Source organism: Adiantum capillus-veneris, chromosome 17 (assembly GCF_014529385.1).
Source record: "Adiantum capillus-veneris isolate H3 chromosome 17, ASM1452938v2, whole genome shotgun sequence".
NCBI lineage: Eukaryota > Viridiplantae > Streptophyta > Polypodiopsida > Polypodiales > Pteridaceae > Adiantum > Adiantum capillus-veneris.
Genome location: NC_140947.1, coordinates 45,189,459 through 45,208,645, shown reverse-complemented (window position 1 = coordinate 45,208,645; position 19,187 = coordinate 45,189,459). Strand labels below are relative to the sequence as shown.

Genomic DNA, 19,187 nt, shown 5'->3' with positions numbered 1-19,187 from the left:
CCTTTCATCATTTTGTAGCCGACCGCGGCATGGTCCATAAGCTCTTGCATGGTTGAAACTTGCTTGGGACAAACAATATTCCTGCAATAGTGATGGTAGTCCAATGGTGTAGCGCTCGCACTGGTCCTTCAAGGGAATGAACTTAAAGAAGGACATCGGAAGGTAGACGTCGAGAAACCTTTGGTTATAGTCCTCCATAGTCTCTGTGGCAAGCATTTTCAAGTTTCCCCATTCTGACCTAATCTAGACTTAAAAGAGAGAAGTCATATGACTGCGTGCAAAGACTGTCTTGAAAGCTTGCCAGGACCTTGGAGCATGCGGTTGTGTCGTGATTGAACTCCACCACTGCATAGCATTATCTTTAAGAAATCCCACTCCTCGAGAAATCTTGGATTCTTCTGTATAGTTCCCCAAAGCATAGATGTTGTCGAATTGCTCTAGGAATTGCAGTGCTTTCTTTCGATCTTTCATCCCAGAAAAAGTGAAAAAGCTGACTATCGTGCCGCCATCCTTGAAATCTTTGGGTTGGTTAGGCACGTATCCTAGGTACGGATAATAAGGGAATCCATATGGGTTCCAACCATTGTAGCCTAGTGGCGATGGTGGTGGGGGAGGTGGGGGCAACGGCGGTGGCAAAAGCGGTTGCACTGGATCAGGGTCAGATGGTTGCACCATATTCCTGAAGACTCCCCCAATTGGAACAGACGGCTGGGAAGGTTGCCGGTTGGAAGCTCTCGTACTTTCGGGTGCCAGATGTCACGTGACACATCCAACCCCATGTGTCCGTGGACAAGCTACACCATAGCAGGGTTCCCGTCAAGTCTAATCAGTCTAGATTAGAAGTGATCCGGCACTTTTGTGAGTCTATTCGTAGACCGTGCATGCCCAGTCACTTAGTGTAGATGCATATCCTCTGGTTGCACACTGCATAATCATATGCATTTACATCAGATTCCATCAGAGTCAGTTTGGGAATTTTTCAAGTGACTTTAGCCTAATTTCCCTATTTTTGACAATTTTCACTTATTGATTAAGTGACTTTTGTTGGGAAGTGAGTAGGGCAAATTGGGTAAGTTAATATATAAGCAACCCAAAGCTAGCACTCAATGTCAGAAGAGGCAATAGGAGCTCCCGCTCAACAGGCACCTTCTCAGCAAGAACTCTTCAGAACCCTTGGCGTTTTGGTGTTCCCTCATCACCCACACCCTCATCAGCCTAGCGTTTTGGTTTCCCACAGCACCTCCCAAAGATTTCCTAGCGTTTGCAGTTCTCTCATCGCCAGGAGTCCTCAGAACCCCGCGTTTTCATCAACGATAGCAGGCTGCCCCAGCGTTTTCTGTTTTCAGCCCTGAACATCGCCGGCAACCCCAGATCACCTCAGCGTTTTACTAACGCTACAGCAGATGCCCAGCGTTTTTGGTTTTCGGCCAAAATCGCAGCAGAGGAGCAGCGTTTTCAGCAAGCATTAGAAGCAGCAGATTCAGCCCTAAATGATTGCAAAAGATCTCCATTTTCAGTCCATAAAAACGCAGCCAAACTAATCATTTTCAGCCACCGAAACAGTCCCTAATTTCAGCAGTTAGAAGACCACAGATTTCAGCCTTGAAGTCGTCGTCGTCGTCACCGACATAGTCCCAAGTTGCATCAGTCCATTGCATCGGCATTGTACCACTTTGTGCAATCATAAGTAGACCACTCTCGCCAACAAGAGTGGGGCCTTCGGAGGAGGGTTTTACAACCTCTCGGGTGTCGTATCTCTCTTCTCTCTTTCTCTCAGTCTCATACACTTGCACGCACAGTGTCCACTCACTTTGTTGTGATCATAGCACTCTCCATGAAGAACGCAAGGCTTTCCCTTCCATAAGAACTAAAAGGAACCTTGAGCACACTACGGATCACTGATCTTGAGCAAAGCGCAAACAATCATTCCGTTGCACCTTACATTTGTATCAGAGCTTTGGCAGTGTTCTGTATCACTCAAGGAAAGAACCCAAGAACCACAAGAAAATTTTTTTCTTGTTGCGGTCGCACGAACCCAAGTTCGCTTGGGCGTGTCGATTCCTAATCGTGTTTGTTGAAGAGTGACAGGAATCCCAAGAAAGAAGGGCCTGTCCAGCCTCCCCTTGTGTCTCTTTTCACTCATTGAGAGCGGACCGTGCACTTAGCGGCCGGCCAATCGACGTGAGGTGGGAAAAAGCAACCTTGGTGTGAGCGCAAGGCCGCCAAAGGGTGCGCCCGCGGAAAAGAGTAGAACTCAGGTGAAGAGAAGATCCTTCTCCAACACGGTTTCCAAGCGAAAGAAAACCTCAAGAACTCAAGACCCTCAAGAACCCAAGAACCCAAGAACCCAAGACCCGCAAGAACCCAAGTTCCTCGTGAACTTAAGAACCAAGACCCCAAGAACCCACAAGAATCCACGACTTCAGAATGGTCATCACTCGAAGCGGAAGGGATACTTTGTGTGGAAGTGATGAGCATGAGAGAGGCGACGAAGAGTTTTCTCCACCAAGAGACTTTTCCAAACCTCCCCCTTCACCATCTACGACCAGGATTGCACTAACTCCTATGGAGGCTTTCGACAAGAGGATGATGGACAGGAAGTTAGAAAGCGAAGCACGAATCGCAGCCATCGAGCGTAAGTACCAAGAAAGAATGGCAGCCATAGCGCATGAGAGCGAGCAAGCACGCTTGGAAGCCAAAGCAAGAGAAGCAAGATTTGCTTGCAAAAACAAAGAAAGAAAGAGAATCAGGAAAAGGAGACTCTCTCAGTCTCTTCTTCTCCAAAGCATGATACACAGGATTTGCATGATTGTGTGAAGCATGATGTTGATTTGAATGACAATGATAAGCATGATGATTTGGATGCCAATGATTTGCATGATGATTTGGATGACACTGACAAGCATGATGATTTGCATGATCAAGATGTGATTTCGCACAAGCATGATGAGTTGCATAAAGATGATGTGATTGTTCACAAGGATGATGTGTTAGTTGATGCTTTTTCTAGCGAAGCTAACCTCATTGCAGATTCGATCAATCACGAAGAATCGATCTTGGCTTTCGAGTCGAGGTCCACAAATCCCCCACAAGAAGATTCGATAGATCCCGAAGGATCGATCTTGGCTTTCAAGTCGAGGTCCAAAGAACCCACACAGGACGATTCGATCATTCAGGAAGAACCGATCTTGGCCCTCGAGCCTAGGTCCAAAGAACCTTTACAGGAAGTATTATGTGTTCGCATGATTGATTCGTACGCAGTGATCGAGTGTTTCATTCGTGATCGTTTCCTGTATTTTAGGCGACGTCTTTATGTGATCCCTTTTTCTAGGCATGACATATTGTACGTTGAGCACGTTTTCATCATGAATGAGCACGAATGTATGCGGATTTTTCATGAAAAGTTGAAAAGTATGCATGTCAGGAAGTCACATTCCATGTCTCTTCCTTGGCAAGACACAGTTTCCGAACGAGCACATGAAAGTATGAGCATCAAGTTTAGGCATTTCCATTGTGAATTGCCACATTTGATTGCTTTCGATCAGAAAAGAAAGATTGGATCTCATTGTTTGCGTGAATGTGATGAACCGTTTGGCACTCCGTCTCTTTGTTCATCCACAATACATGCACAGTCTTTAAGGAAAACAAGATTTTTTCCCTTCACTTTACATGTTTTTGTGTTGGAAGTGGTTTCAGGAATTTTCAGCCATGGAGATTCTTGAAGAAGAAAGACGCAGGACTCTAGACGAAGTTGAAGCAAGGAAGGAAACTCAGAAGACTTTGTGTCGCTTTCGGCGCGGCCCAAAGAAGAAGTCTTTGCAGACATTTATGAAGTTCAAGTACCGCACGACCCACACATCAGAGTGGGCCGGCGAAGAGTCCCTTCCAGGATTCCGGATGCTCTTGGCGATCTCCCTCGACACCATAGAGTTCGGTACCAGTACCTCACTTTGAAAAGGAGGGGATGTCACGTGACACATCCAACCCTATGTGTCCGTGGACAAGCTACACCATAGCAGGGTTCCCGTCAAGTCCAATCAGTCTAGATTAGAAGTGATCTGGCACTTTTGTGAGTCTATTCGTAGACCGTGCATGCCCAGTCACTTAGTGTAGATGCATATCCTCTGGTTGCACACTGCATAAGCATAAGCATTTACATCAGATTCCATCAGAGTCAGTTTGGGTAATTTTCAAGTGACTTTAGCCTAATTTCCCTATTTTTGACAATTTTCACTTATTTATTAAGTGACTTTTGTTGGGAAGTGAGTAGGGCAAATTGGGTAAGTTAATATAAAAGCAACCCAAAGCTAGCACTCAATGTCAGAAGAGGCAACAGGAGTTCCCACTCAACAGGCACCTTCTCAGCAAGAACCCATCAGAACCCTTGGCGTTTTGGTGTTCCCTCATCGCCCACACCCTCATCAGCCTAGCGTTTTGGTTTCCCACAGCACCTCCCAAAGATCCCCTAGCGTTTGCAGTTCTCTCATCGCCAGGAGTCCTCAAAACCCCAGCGTTTTCATCAACGATAGCAGGCTGCCCCAGCGTTTTCTGTTTTCAGCCCTGAGCATCGCCGGCAACCCCAGATCACCTCAGCGTTTTACTAATGCTACAGCAGATGCCCAGCGTTTTTTGTTTTCGGCCACAATCGCAGCAGAGGAGCAGCGTTTTCAGCAAGCATTAGAAGCAGCAGATTCAGCCCTAAATGATTGCAAAAGATCTCCATTTTCAGTCCATAAAAACGCAGCCAAACTAATCATTTTCAGCCACCGAAACAGTCCCTAATTTCAGCAGTTAGCAGACCATAGATTTCAGCCTTGAAGTCGTCGTCGTCACCGACATAGTCCCAGGTTGCATCAGTCCATTGCATCGGCATTGTACCACTTTGTGCAATCATAAGTAGACCACTCTCGCCGATGAGAGTAGGGCCTTCGGAGGAGGGTTGTACAACCTCTCGGGTGTCGTATCTCTCTTCTCTCTTTCTCTCAGTCTCATACACTTGCACGCACAGTGTCCACTCACTTTGTTGTGATCATAGCACTCTCCATTAAGAACGGAAGGCTCTCCCTTCCATAAGAACTAAAAGGAACCTTGAGCACACTACGGATCACTCATCTTGAGCAAAGCGCAAACAATCATTCCGCTGCACCTTACACCGGAGGAGGAGGTACCACCTAAGGCATCGGAGGGGGTAACATGTAATTCAAAAATTGTTGAAAACTTTGCAGCATCAGAAGATTCTGCTGAGGACAGCAGAAACCCTAATTTATGCCAAAAACCGTAAAATTCCTGCAAACCCTAAGTTTTGACAAAAAACCTAATTTTCGAAAATCGCGGAGGTTGAATTTTTTTTAATATATATTTTTTTAAAAGATGAGTGAGAAAGAGAGAGAGAGAGAGAGAGAGAATTTGCTTTTGCTTTCAGAAGCTCTCTGTGAGAGAGGGAAAAGAGCTTTTGCTTTCAGGCTTTTGTTTTCAAGCTTTTGGGGCTTTGCTTTTGGGCATCCCTTGTAACCTTTAAATTAGTGGGGTGAGGGCCTCACTTCTCAGAGCATCTGGACGCAGAGTCTAAGAGTGAAACCCTAACCGCTCTCTTGTACTTTGATGATTGATTAATACAAAAAGAAATACCGAAAGGGGCGCCAGTCTTTGGGGCCAATATCTCTAGGCACGGAACTCCGCCGGGCCAGTGTAAATCTATTGTGATCTGTGAATTGTTTTGAAGTGGTTATTTGGTGCTGTGGCGATTGATTCTTGACTTGGAGTGTCCAAGTCTGTTACAGTGGTATCAGAGCACGGCGGATTTCTCTTCTACGGGAAATCCGATCCCCAATTTTTTTTTTCGCGGCACCTATGGCTTCACGCAAGGATCAATCGACTCCCTCTGCATCTGGAGATGCGGGCTGGGATCACAACGAAGATTCAGGCAGAGAGTATGGCCCGCCTCGGCCTACTCAGGCGGAGAGACAAGAGATGGAGCGTCGTCAATTAATCGGCGATGCAACGAAGATGATGCTCAATTTTGCGAAGGATCTCAAATTTGCAAAATATATGAGCGAGACTTCTTTCAGGAAGTGCATGAGCAGTGGCAGAAAACCACTACACCACCCCCGAAATGTGCTTTCAAGAAACCTTTTGATCCCAAAGAATACTCCTGAGGAAGGAACTAGAAGAGGTGGTTGATGCACGGATTGCTCAGCTTTTTGACGCACAGAAGAAAGCCAAAAAGCATGGCAAAAAGCAAGACTTTCCAGGTTATTTGGGTCGTCAGTCGACATTTGACAAGGCAAAGAAACAGAAGAAGCGTGTTCGATTTGAAGGAGTACCCAGTTCTTCTTCTTCTGATAGTTCTTCTAGCTCCTCGGATTCGAACGAAGAAGACAGAAAAGGTAAAAAAGCGAAGCAAGAAGCAACGCTTCGGAAAGGGCAAGAGAAAGCCAAGGAAGGCTAAATCTCGCCCCGAGCCTGATAGTTCTACTGAGGACTCGTTTGCAGACAGCTCAGATTCTGATGACGGAAACTTTTATGCGAACAAGAAGAATTTTTATAAAGCCAACCAGTATGACTTTCTAGAAGATAAAAGCAAGAAAGTTCGAGAGTTTAAGGAAGGTGGACAGTCAATTAAATTTGACACTTTCTCAAGATACTCAGATGCTTCGAAGGCTTTGTCTTTTATACAATAGTTTGACATCGCTTTCGCGGGAGGACGCTACTCAGAGCACTCCAAGATTCGGAGAGCTGCCTCTTGCTTTAAAGGGAATGCTCGCACTTGGTGGTCCACTCTTCTCTTAAACAAGACTGCGCGAGTTAAATGACTGAAATTTAAGAAGCTTTTTATTTTCTTCTTAGTTGATGCAAGAATATGAACGAGATGTACGAGCTGCTTGGAACCATCTTCGGATCACCAAGAAAGATACAGTCAATGCTTATTGTGAAAGATTCTGGAGCTCTTCATTCAAGAAGATCTCGTTCAGAGAATAGGTTGAGCGGTTTACCTTGGGTTTACCTACAGAGATCCGAGATCACTGCTTGGAACAGAAGGGAGCTTCTATTCAAGAGTTGATGAGTCATGCGAAGCGGGGCTTTGCCATTCACTCTGGCAATCTGACCTACCCCACAAATGAGGCCATGACACAACGAGCCGAACAGACTTCTGGGAATGAAAGTAGAAAGAAAAACAGAGCAAACCAGAGAAAAAGGATGCACGACCCAAGCTTACTCCTGAGGAGAGAGCTTGCTTCATCAGAGAGGGGAAGTGCTTTGGATGCGGGGAACATGGACATATCTCCGCGAAGTGCCCTAAACAGGCACCGAAAGAACAGAATGATAAGAACGACGACAGGCCTGAGAGTTCGAGAGCAGCTGAGGAACGTGGCAAAAAAAGCAGATAAAAAGCAGAACTGGTACCACATGGCGTGGGACCTGAACCGAATTAAATGAATGAAAGTACAAACTTTGCCGCTTTTGGGACAAAGTGAAGGATCAGGAAGCTCTTTTGAAGGAGGTAAGGCCAACTTCTTTTCACTTGGAATTGGCGGCTCGATTTGGAATTACGTCCGACAGACTGACGCCACAGGCGGAGGTAGTTCGACTGGCACCCGAATGCCATTACACCGAGCATTGGCAAACTTTGTTTGCAATGACAGGGGTGTTCAGGGCATGCGAGTGATGTTCTACTCAGAATCCCTTGGTACCACCAAAACTACGTCGTGGTTGACTGCCGGGCCGAGAAAGCGACTTTGATGAATGAAGGGCTCAGAGATTGTACTTGATGAACTTCAGTTTCTTTACTCATTCTTTTGGGAGAGAACTGAACGATGGAAAAAGGTTGAATATGTTTTGACCTGAACAAAAGAACGCCAAGATTTTTCTCCACACTCATGCCGATTGCTTTTTAGAGGGCTTGAAAATCAAACCATTGATCTGATACCTGGAAGCACGCCATCGAACCGGCCACCTTACCGTGTGAGCCGAGTACAGATTGAAAAGATTATGAACCAAGTGAAAGACCTCTTGGAAAAGGGTCTTGTCCAGCCTAGTACTTCACCGTACTGCTCTCCACTGTTGTTGGATTTGAAGAAAGACGGATCTTGGAGAATGTGCATCGATTATAGAGCTCTCAACAAAATCACCATCAAGAACAGATTTCCGATTCCTAGGATTGATGATATACTCGACAGGTTACAGGGATCCTCGTGCTTTAGCAGGATTGACTTGAAGAGTGGATATCATCAGATCCGAATCGCGCCGGAAGACGTCTATAAGACAGCTTTTCGGACGACTTTTGGGTTATTTGAGTTTTTGGTGATGCCTTTTGGTTTAACCAATGCTCCTGCGACATTTAATCGGAAGATGGACAAGATTTTTTGAGAGTACAAGCTCTTTGTTGGCACTTTCTCATTGTTTTCTCCAAGAATGAGGCAGAACACAGAGATCATCTGCTTCAGGTCTTTAAGGCATTACGAGATCACAAGTTAGTGATTAATGCAAAGAAAAGTGAATTCTTACTACCAGAGTTACACTTTTTGGGACATGTTGTCTCAGCAGCAGGAGTGCAAATGGACCCGGCCAAGATAGAGACTATCCGAGATTGGCCCGATTTTAAGAATGTCCATGAAGTTAGAAGCTTCTTGGGATTGTGTTCGTACTATAGGCGGTTCATACGAAAGTTTGCAGAGGTTGCTTTCCCTTTGCATATCTTGACACAGAAAGGAGTACCTTTCTCGTGGGGATCCACAGAGGTGACTGCCTTTCAGACATTGAAAGAGAAATTGACTACGGGACCAGTTTTGACTTTGCCGGACTTGCAAAAGTCATTTGAAGTATATTGTGATGCTTGTGGTCGTAGTCTGGGTGCGGTCTTGATGCAAGAAGGCCATGTCATTGCTTACGAGAGGCGATTGTTCTCTAGGCTGGAGATAACAGCACAGATATATGAGAAAGAGCTTTTGGCAGTGCTCCATGCTCTTACTCAGTGGCGACATTACCTACTCGGAGCGGATTTTACGGTCTTTACAGACCATCAGAGTTTGTGCTACTTCTTGTCACAAAAGAAGCTTTCGGAAAAGCAGATGCGGTGGGCGAACATCTTGTCACAGTTTCACTTCCAGATTGTGTGCAGGGACAGAAGAATGTGGTGGCAGATGCTTTGTCTCGGAAGCCGTTGGTTCTGGCTATTTCCGCGATACATCATAGGAGCTTCGAGGATATGGTCGATCAGTATGCCACAGATATAGATTTTGCAGATATTTTCACACGGATACGGGATGGGAAGAGAGTAGCTAGATACTCCCTTCGGGAAGGCTACTTGATGAAAAAGACTATGTTGTGAGTTACACAACCGCTGAGGGAAAAGGTTATGACTGAATGCCACTGTCCACCTTTTACGGGTCATCGCGGCATTGCTACCACCATGAAGGGGGTAGAGAGATACTTCTTTTGGCCAAGACTCAAAAAGGATGTGGAAGAATTTGTGCGCAGTTGCTTAGTATGCCAGAAGGTCAAGTTTGACAGGCATAAGGCACAAGGATTGTTACAGCCTTTACCCATACCCACCCGCCCCTGGGAAAGTATTAAAATGGATTTCATTTTTTTGTTCTCTCGAGAACACAGAATAATCACGATGATTTTCCGATTACATGGCACGTCCGAGACGATTGTCTCCGATAGAGACCCCAGATTTATGAGTTTGTTTTGGAAGGCAATTTGGGAGAACATTGGCACGCGGTTGCAGTTCTCGTCATCGTTCCACTTGCAGACTGACGGGCAATCTGAGATTGCCAATTCAATGATTTTAGATTTATTGAAGTCTTGTATCTTGGATCAGAAGACTCAATGGGAAAAGAACTTACCTTTGGTGGAATTTGCCTACAATAACACGATACACTCTTCGACGGGGAAGACGCCATGTGAGATTGTTGAAAGTGCTGCGAAGGTTCCATCCTTCCTGAGCACGAAAGATTAGATATTTGAAGCGGATGAATATTTGCGAGATTTGGATACGGCTTTTGCCAAGGTTCGCGAGACTTTGCAAGAGTCTCAAGAACGACAGAAAAAGGCAGCGGATCGCCATCGTTGCGATTTGAAATTGAAGGAGGATGATTGGGTGCTCTTACGTTTTGAGAAGGCACGCCTACGAAAGAAAAAGGAAAAGGAGAGGCTTTTTCCAAAGCTTAGTATGCAATACTACAGACCTTTCCAAATCACTGAAAAGATAAATGATGTCTCCTTCCGATTGAAACTGCCAGATACTTGGAGGATTCACAATGCATTGCATGTGAGTCTCTTGAAACCTGTTAGGGGTGATGTGCCTGATGATGGGGAGCCTGATGAGCAACCCGAAGTGGAAGAAAACAAGGAGATCCTTGTTCCTGAACAGATTTTGGCACATAACGATACGAAGAAAGGTAAAGTCCGAAGGCGGTTCTTGGTTAAGTTCAAGAACTTTCCTGCATTTGATGCGAAGTGGATGGAGGAGGAGGACCTAGCAGATACTCCTCGGATTGTGAAACTTTACCTCGATGTTTTGGTTTAGCATAGTCTACTCCAAACGGAACCCAGAATTCAGCTTGGCCGGAGATCTGGTGCAGTGGGATGTACAAGAGGGGAGTCACTCCGCTCCTTTGTCAACAGATGCCTCGATTTTGATACTAAAGTCACTGATGTCTCTTTGAGCTTGAGGGATACTGATAGCTAACAGTATTCTGCTGGATGACTTTATGAAATGGAATTCCTGATAATGATACTGATTTGTTCTTGACTTCTTTTGAGTGCAGGAACTGATAGCCGAAATGACTGCAGCATTTTGGTCTGATTGATCTCGAATAGACATGGTTGCAATAGGGGTTAGTCAATCGGACATCGATGAGGTCCCGATTGGACCTAGATGTGATTGCTAGCTACATTGCCGATAAATCATGGTCTAAGATCCGAATGAATGTTGAATGTCATGTGATGTCCTGTGATATCTAGTGATGTCTTGTGATGTCGTGTGATGTGACTGTCGATTTGGTACATGTGCTAGATGTGTGTTCCTAGTACGTAGGTACTAACAATCAGTGTCTGCTAAGACGGTTTATGGCTTTTGTCGGTTTTGCAGGCGTAATCGCGGTCAATTACAATGCTTTCAAGAGGGGGGTATGTCACAAAGTGATGACGTGGCTACGGACAGCAAAAACCCTAATTTCTGCCAGAAACCCTAAAATTCCTGCAAACCCTAATTTTTGACAAAAACCATAATTTCCGGAAATCGCGGAGGCTGAAAAAAAAAAAGAAAAAAAGATGAGTGACGCAAATTTCGCTTTTTCTCTACGCAATGAGAAAGAGAGAGAGAATTTTCTTTTGCTTTCAGAAGCTCTCTGTGAGAGAGGGAAAAGAGCTTTTGCTTTCAGGCTTTTGTTTTCAAGATTTTGGGGCTCTGCTTTTGGGCATCCCTTGTAACCTTTAAATTAGATGTGAGGGCCTCACTTCTCAGAGCATCTGGACGCAGAGTCTGAGAGTGAAACCCTAACCGCTCTCTTGTACTTTGATGACTGATTAATACAAAAAGAAATACCGAAAGGGGCACCAGTCTTTGGGGCCAATATCTCTAGGCACGGAACTCCGCCGGGCCAGTGCAAATCTATTGTGATCTGTGAATTGTTTGAAGTGGTTATTTGGTGCTGTCGCGATTGATTCTTGACTTGGAGTGTCCAAGTCTGTTACAGATGCCGCGAAAGAATGTCGTGAAGCTCGTCAAGAAGAAATTGCAAATATTCTGCTGAATCCATGAACGCCATGTCTTGGGTTCTTTATGGCTATGCTCTGTAAGACAGAGCACTGAAGACGGGAGCGCACCCGATGCGCGATGAAGTAAGGGTGGGTAAGTCTAGGATCGGAGCATGAAGATTTTTCAAATAAAATTCTAGCAGCCTTTGGAAGCGCCGGTTTGCTCTGTCTGCTCTTTTGTAGGACCGGTATGTTGTCAGAAAAGCACGCACTTGATGCTTTGATACCACTTTCACAAGACGGGCACCATGTGCCAATAGAAAAGAACAGATTGAACAGACTTTTAGCACTTCAATAACAACCGAAACTAAAAAAGAGAGCACATGCGACACGGAGTGGCAGAATTCTACCCTAGAAATTATTGGCCTCAAACCTTGGTGCCCCTTTTGGTATTTCTTTATATTACTTGAACTTAGTATAATGCTGGTACTCGCGCTTTGCACCTTCTCACTGAAGTGTGCTAGAGAATGAGCCCTCTGCACTTATTTAAAGGCCCTTGGCCTCAAAAGCAGTTTATATGAAAAGCTTGAAACTCAAAAGCAATTGGCCCAAAAGCTGGCGCTGAAAATCAGCTAGCGTAAATCACAGAAATTCGTACAGGCTGCCACGTCAGCATAGTAAGCTCCATGCTGCTAGTATGTGGCGCCCCAAACGAACTGTGTACTAGAAGAAAGGGGTCTGTGGGTGATCGGCTAAAGAGAAAGGATCTCACCAAAACCACTCTCCCGTGTCCCACTGCGCTCGTAACAAAGGGCGACTCTCCCAAAGCCCCGCCAGTGTCCTGACTCAAGATCTGTTGGGTGGAGATCTTTGACACAAGTTCTCCCACGGATGCCCACGCCTCGGATTATTTGAAAATAGCATTGTGTAACCTGTGGTGCCTCTACTAAGACTCTGTGAAGACGACCCTCTCCCTGAGCCTTGAAAAATGTGCAGGGTCCTGACTCCAAGCAAGCCCTAATTGCAATGAGGACCTCCAATCATGTTAAAGCCCCCATCCAACTGGGAGCTGCTGTCTCAAGATGGGTATGCCACTCACCAGGTATAGCCTCTATAATATCTTGACACATGCTTTGCACCCCCCTCATGTCTCGTAGCTGGATGTTCCGAATCTCCTTGAGAAGGCCTAAAAATTGTAGTGAGTGTCCAAAAGTACGGGCTAGACCCTTGGCCATGGGACCCCAAGGAACATGAGGTCTGCTACCAAACAAGTGGCCTCGCTGTGTGCTAACCATGGGGTTCCAAACTACCTCGAGTGCATAAAAGAAACTACCCGGTCGAGCAGTGCCGGGTGATCCCACAGCCAAGCGGCTAAAAAAATTGGCCGAGGGTTATCAGGGTCCCTAAGGTTACACGCTCAGGATGAGTTGCTGGTGAGGATGCGTTAGAGGATGAAGAGTTTGTTGCCTCTTGGAGCTTGGAGACATCATGCGTGGACGTCTAATCAATATTGAAATCAGCATATTCTTCTTGTAACCATCCTTGTGGAAGCTCGTCAAAGGGGAGCTCATCAGACACAGAAGAGAGCTTTGCCTTGGTCGGGGAGTCAGACATGGAGGAGGGTGACATCTGGGTAAATTCTTGTAACCTGTTCAGGGAGTCAGACACCGAGGAGGTTGACAGCTGGGTAAATTCTTGTAAAGGAGATTTCTTACCTCATTTGTGGTCTTTGATTGGCTCACCAAGCCCATAGGCCTTGACAATAGGAGCATTCATAATCGCAACACTTGTTTCGAGGCTAGGCAGCACACTCTGCCCGGCTACTGTAGGGACAATGGTGGATGGGGTATCCTTGGGCAAGGATTGAATAGAAACCACATAACAAGGCATAGACTTTGTAGTTTCTTACCACTCAAGCAGGTCCTCTAGCCCGTCACGTGGTGTACACTGTGCCAGTTCAGGGTTGGACTCCACTGAGAAAGAATTATGATGCGCTATAGGATCCATGCCTCCTTCAAGTCGAATGGGTGTCATTGGGGAGCCAGGAGTGTGTATCCACATGGCATCATTGCCCCAATCATGTAGCGTTGTAGTGTGCCGTAGCCATGGTTGACCAGTGAGCAAGGGAAAACCACCCTCGACTTGAGGAAGGGGAACCACGACGAAACCCTAGTTGATTTCCCTGTTTTGAGATGTCCCACCAATAATACAATGAAGTATTGTCCAAAAATCAAAAGAGTGTATGCACCTCTCTCCCCTCCCCCTTCGTCTGTCAATTTTTTCGTTTTTGCATCACTCCTTCACCATCTGACATCCCTGCATTAAACATTTCTCTGGCAGCATAAACGGGGTAACAGTGTTCGGCTTCTGCTAACATACAGGTTAGGTTATGTTGTGAACTTATATTGAATAAGAGAAGCCTAATCCGGCCCTAATTTTGACGCTTTTTGGGCAGTGAAGAGTTGGCCCACATGCTTTATGCAGCAGCAGATTTTGTGTTGGTACCATCCATGTTTGAGCCATGCGGGCTCACTCAAATGATTGGCATGCGTTATGGCGCGGTATGATAATGATGCCTCAATAAACCTGATCTAAATCTAGTCGTTTTCCAGTTTCAGATATTTTGTCATGACACATGTCCTAAATGTCACTGCAGATTCCAGTAGTAAGAAAGACCGGAGGGTTGGCTGATACTGTGTACGATATGGATGATCCATCTAACACTCACAAGGCTAATGGGTACTTTCCATGGAAAACAAGCATACACATTCATTTACTTGGACAAATGACACAAGAAGTTCTCTTTTTTGCTGCTTAGATGATGGTGTCACATATTGTGCGCTAAGATATTTGGCACTCTGGTTTCCATAGGTTGCTGATTGTACTCATTCTGAGTTTTAATGACAGCATTGATTAGAGAGACTGGTTCTGCATTTACAAAGACAAAGGCCTAGGTCACATTATTAGCAATTTTACCTCCAAACTTTTGGTATGCATTTTACAAAGTATCTCTACCAGAATTATTTTCACACAAGTTGTGCAGCGTACCCTTTTTTCAGTTTACCTGGTCCAGAGTTTTTAGGGCAGGACGAGTGCTTCTTTCGATGGACTTCTCTTTTCAATTTATGCAATTACTGGAGTATGTCTATCAAAAATTTCCTACGAGATAAAATCTTCTAGATTATAATGATATATCTGCCAATGAAAAGCATGATGCATCCTTTTTTGGCGGTAATTTTCAGATTATGAGCCTAAATCAGTCCTCTTTAGCACAAGCTAGGACTCCATGAACGCTCCCTTTCTCTGGGTTTCATAATTATGCTCACTTGATCTTTAGAAATGGAAGGGACATGAAATGAAAGCATTTACTCATTGTCAGGCCTTCCAGCAAAAGTCTCAAAACAATTCTGTTTAAATTTGACTAGGTTGCCATGCTGGTGCAAGGTTTTTCTGCAGCAATCTTACAATGCTCTTGAAGTCCTATGAAAAAGAATGCATGCTTTCTTTAAGCTCATTTTCTGCCATGGTCTGAATTTCCAAAAGATTAAATTGTTATGGGCCCACTAGTGATTAATCATAACGATTTGCTTGAATGTATACCTTATGGCCGCTTTAGATCCAGCTGTCTTATTTCAAGGTGGTGCTCTTGAGTGCAGAGGAGATTTTATTTTTCTCAGGAAGCCAACTAGATTTTTCTATGGATGCTTGGCTTTTGTTTCGCATGTATTAACAGTATGCTTAGTCTCACCTGCACTTTTCATCCTTGAGACAATTTTAATCAAGTACATGAACCAAATGCCTAAGGAAAGTAAACATGTGTACATTCTTGTCGATCCACAGAAGTGTGATACAGGTTTGCCAGGCATGTCGGCGATGGTAATTTTTCTCATTGTGATTGAAGGTTTCTATTTGAAGGAATAGATGAAGGCTCCTTGAATGGTGCATTGGAACGTGCCTTCAAATATTATCTGGAAAGTAAGTGCCTTTTCATATGGTATAGAAAGCAGACGGATAAGGCTGTTTTTTCTGTCAGCACCTCATGTGTGTGGTTATGTGCAGATCCAAACGGATGGACATCTTTGATCTCGAGAGTCATGAGCTTAGACAACAGCTGGGAGCGGTCAGCCAGAGATTATGTTTCTCTTTATAAATCTGTTCAGGTTAGGTGGTGATTGGAAGCTGGGCAATGGGCAGTTGCAAAAGGGGTAAGTCTTCAAAATGTGAATAAAATGTATATCAAGGGTCTAACACACATCCTCAAGTGCATAATGAGGATATTCATTGTTAACAGAAGCTTTTAGCCTCCACATATTGCTAGTATCTTTGGTCTTACAAGTTTGCATTGAAATAAATTTCTCCTTGACAATTCTATATAAATTTCTCTTGGAGAAGACTGCATATCAGTCTTCTCCTTGAAATAAATTTCTCCTTGACAATTCTATATAAATTTCTATTGGAGAAGACTGCCAATTCCATGATGTCTACGAGCTTATGTGATGTGCCTTCGGGCTTTGTAACTTGATTATGTAATACAAAAGGGTCCAAGCTCTCCTTTTCCTTGTGTGTGTGCGTGTGTGTGGGCGACTTGCATCTGTTGCACACAAGCTTCTTTGTCGGCACTGCCTTTCTGCAGAAAGGGAGGGTGTATGCCTAGGGAGTTTCAGCCCGTGTACAATGGAGCACCCTTCAAACTTTCAAAGGTATGTTTTATTTTTCTCTTTTTGTAAGCCTAGTCTCTCTTCTTCTTCTCCTCCTCTCAACAAACCCCCCCCCCCCCCCCCCCCCCCCCCCCCCAGTCTCTCTCTCCACCCAATCAAGTTGAAAGGCAGTGCCAACGTCTGTCCTCGTCCCTTTCCTTCAGCCTCGTATACATAGCCTTCGTAATATTTATAAGTTTTTTAGTTTAGGTTTAAACAATTTTCATTTCCAGCTTTTAGCTTTTTAATGTCATCGCTTTCCTTTGTGATGCTGCTTTTTTTTCCACCCTCGGTGTCTGTGTGGGTGAGAGATCATGTCCACTTCTTCTGCATGTGTCCAGTTTGGATTGAGGCTGTGCATTTCTTTAACTTGCGAGAAGAGTTGCCTGGTCTTGCAGATTCTCTAGGGAAGGTTATTTGTCCTCCTCGACCAACAGGCAATTGAAACAGATTTTGCATTTTGTGGGATACAGATATTGTCACCCCCTCTTCCATTGCTGTGGAAGTGGAAGATTCGCATCTGGGAGCAAAGTACTTTGAACTCAAATGGGGTATATTTTCTGGTGCTTCTTTCACATGTTGTGCATTTGGGCACTTGGCAGTGAATGTCCCACTGTGCACCGCCAGTTACTGTTGTAACAACTATTGATTCTAGCTCTTCAGTTCATGTAATGAAACGCATCGATAAAACTGTTTAGGGAAAGCCGCTAGGAACTTCAGCAAGGTCGCCGTTCCTTGTTCAGAATCCTCGTGTGATTAATAATAAGAATAAGGACACTAGGAAAGGGAAAATGAAGGATCAGTCCTTTGATACATGGCAGCAACCTAAAAAGGTGTTCACTTTAAAGCAACGGCCGATTCTCATGCAATTGGAGTGCCATCTCTCCCACTCCTGGTCAGACTTTGACTTCGCTACCTTTGACCTCTACCACGAATCTTTGGACAGAAGTCCTTAAAAGAGGAAGTCATGAGTGATCCGGACTTTGATTCCCTAGTCATGAGTGACTCGGGTCCTTCTTATGAGGGTGAAGACACGGAGGATATGGCTGCTTATCTTCTCATTATGTGTACGTACTTGTGGTTTTTCTTTGAAGTGTCTTTACTTTTGATATACAAGGCCCCTCTCATGTACATAAATGGAGGCTTTTTTGGCTGTATGTTTGTACCATTCCCCAGATATCATGTGCTTACAAGAGCACAATCAACACTCACTAGTAGGGCAGCATGGCTTTTTTGCAAGATATTATATTTATTATACAGGATCCTTGAAGTTTTTCCGGTGTAGCCATACTTGTCTGACATGAATTGAAACCTTGTTTGGCATGCAATGACACAGATGGCTGTTGGTAGGTGATCCATTATTTTAGAGATTTTTGTTTGCAGTTATCTACACAACGAGCATGCTTGTGGCTGATTTGCTTTCTTATCCTTGGTTGTCAAATGTTTTGATTTGTGGGGATAACGCCTCGCATAGATCTTACATGAATTCTGTAGAGACGGCTGATTGGCAAGCTTGGTTCACTTCTCATAATGTACAAGATTTTATGGTTGTCTTCATATGAACCATTGTCCTTGCTTTGTGGATAACGCCTCACATAGATCTCATATCAAAGCTTTAGAGACAGTTGGTTGGCAAGCTTGGTTCACTTCTCATAATGTACAAGATTTATGGTTGTCTTTATCATATGGATAGCCTGGGTTCGCTTTTCGCCAAAATGCTGTGTCATTATTGGGCCAGACTAGACCGATAGATTTTCTTAATGCTCAGCAATGGGAAACCTTCACTACTAAAATGTGGCCGGGTTGATCCCTTGGGCTTTCAGATCATTCTTTGTTATGGTTGGAACTTCGTTTTGACATACCTATTGATGACCTCTCTCTAGCAGAATGTAGGCTACTACCCATTAACAATGGTTATCTTAGTCACGACGTTTTCGGCATCTAGTAAAAACACCCTTTTGTCCTTTGTTGGCTCATTGTCAAGAGGACATGGATTTTACCTGGTTTAGCTGCTTTGCACATCGCATACGTGTTGTGTAGGATTACAGCAGATGGTTTACGGTTGAAAAAAGAGGAATTGGCCCATGCGAGGCACATTGCACAAGAATTCGCAATTATTAGTCAAACTCGTTTTTTAATGACTCCTAGCAAAACTCTGTATGCCGAGCAAATGTTGTGATCTCTATTCATCAACAACTAAGTCTACAAAAAATGGCAAATACGAGCACGTCAATGTTAGTTGTAGGATAAAGGTTGCTCTTCAAAACAATTTTTCGAGATATAAATGCTGAGCATCAATGCCATAATATTTAACGAGTCAAACAAATTGATGGTACTTGGACTTGCATAAGAGCTCTTGATATCCTAGCACGGGGGATTCACTAATACTAAGGAGGGGATGCCACCTACGTGTATCCCACTAGGTAACCCCCTTATATACGGCCCCTTGCATGGTAGCCCAACCCATATCTACGAAGATTTAAGTGCTTAGATAATCCCCTATATACGGATTCCATAGGATTCCATAGTATTAACATGAACCCCCCTTCATTATATGTACACAAAATTTTATAACAGAATTTTCAATAACTTCATGAAATTGTTTTTTTTTTTAGTTTCCTTTGTACAAAGAGCAAAGTTTCAAATTTACATGTGCCACCTACTTTGTAGGATTCTCACATGGGATTTAAGGCTTGGTAATCAAAGAGTATACTTAATTCTTTCAACTAGAATACTTTACAAAATTAAAAGTGCTTTAATTTAAATTAAGTAAAGAAATAAATGGCC

At 44.2% G+C, this 19,187-nt stretch overlaps 1 protein-coding gene across 10 annotated transcripts in view; it reads left to right on the top strand.

Moving 5' to 3' along the window:
* The window catches only part of LOC147437150 (uncharacterized), a 137,036-nt gene extending 119,795 nt beyond the window's left edge, over window positions 1-17,241 (top strand). For 4 of the 10 annotated variants that reach the window (XM_086486767.1, XM_086486760.1, XM_086486768.1 and 1 more), the window contains 7 exons: window positions 14,044-14,084; window positions 14,159-14,264; window positions 14,360-14,442; window positions 15,605-15,678; window positions 15,763-15,908; window positions 16,337-16,403; window positions 16,874-17,241. In XM_086486767.1, coding sequence (XP_086342893.1) covers window positions 14,044-14,084; window positions 14,159-14,264; window positions 14,360-14,442; window positions 15,605-15,678; window positions 15,763-15,875 — 417 coding nt within the window. In that variant the 3' untranslated portion in view covers window positions 15,876-15,908; window positions 16,337-16,403; window positions 16,874-17,241. Of the gene's footprint in view, window positions 1-14,043; window positions 14,085-14,158; window positions 14,265-14,359; window positions 14,443-14,610; window positions 14,693-15,604; window positions 15,679-15,762; window positions 16,263-16,336; window positions 16,404-16,798 lie in introns of those variants that run through there. The other 6 variants (XM_086486764.1, XM_086486766.1, XM_086486762.1 and 3 more) reach the window with 6 other exon arrangements.
* Window positions 17,242-19,187: the final 1,946 nt, after the last annotated feature.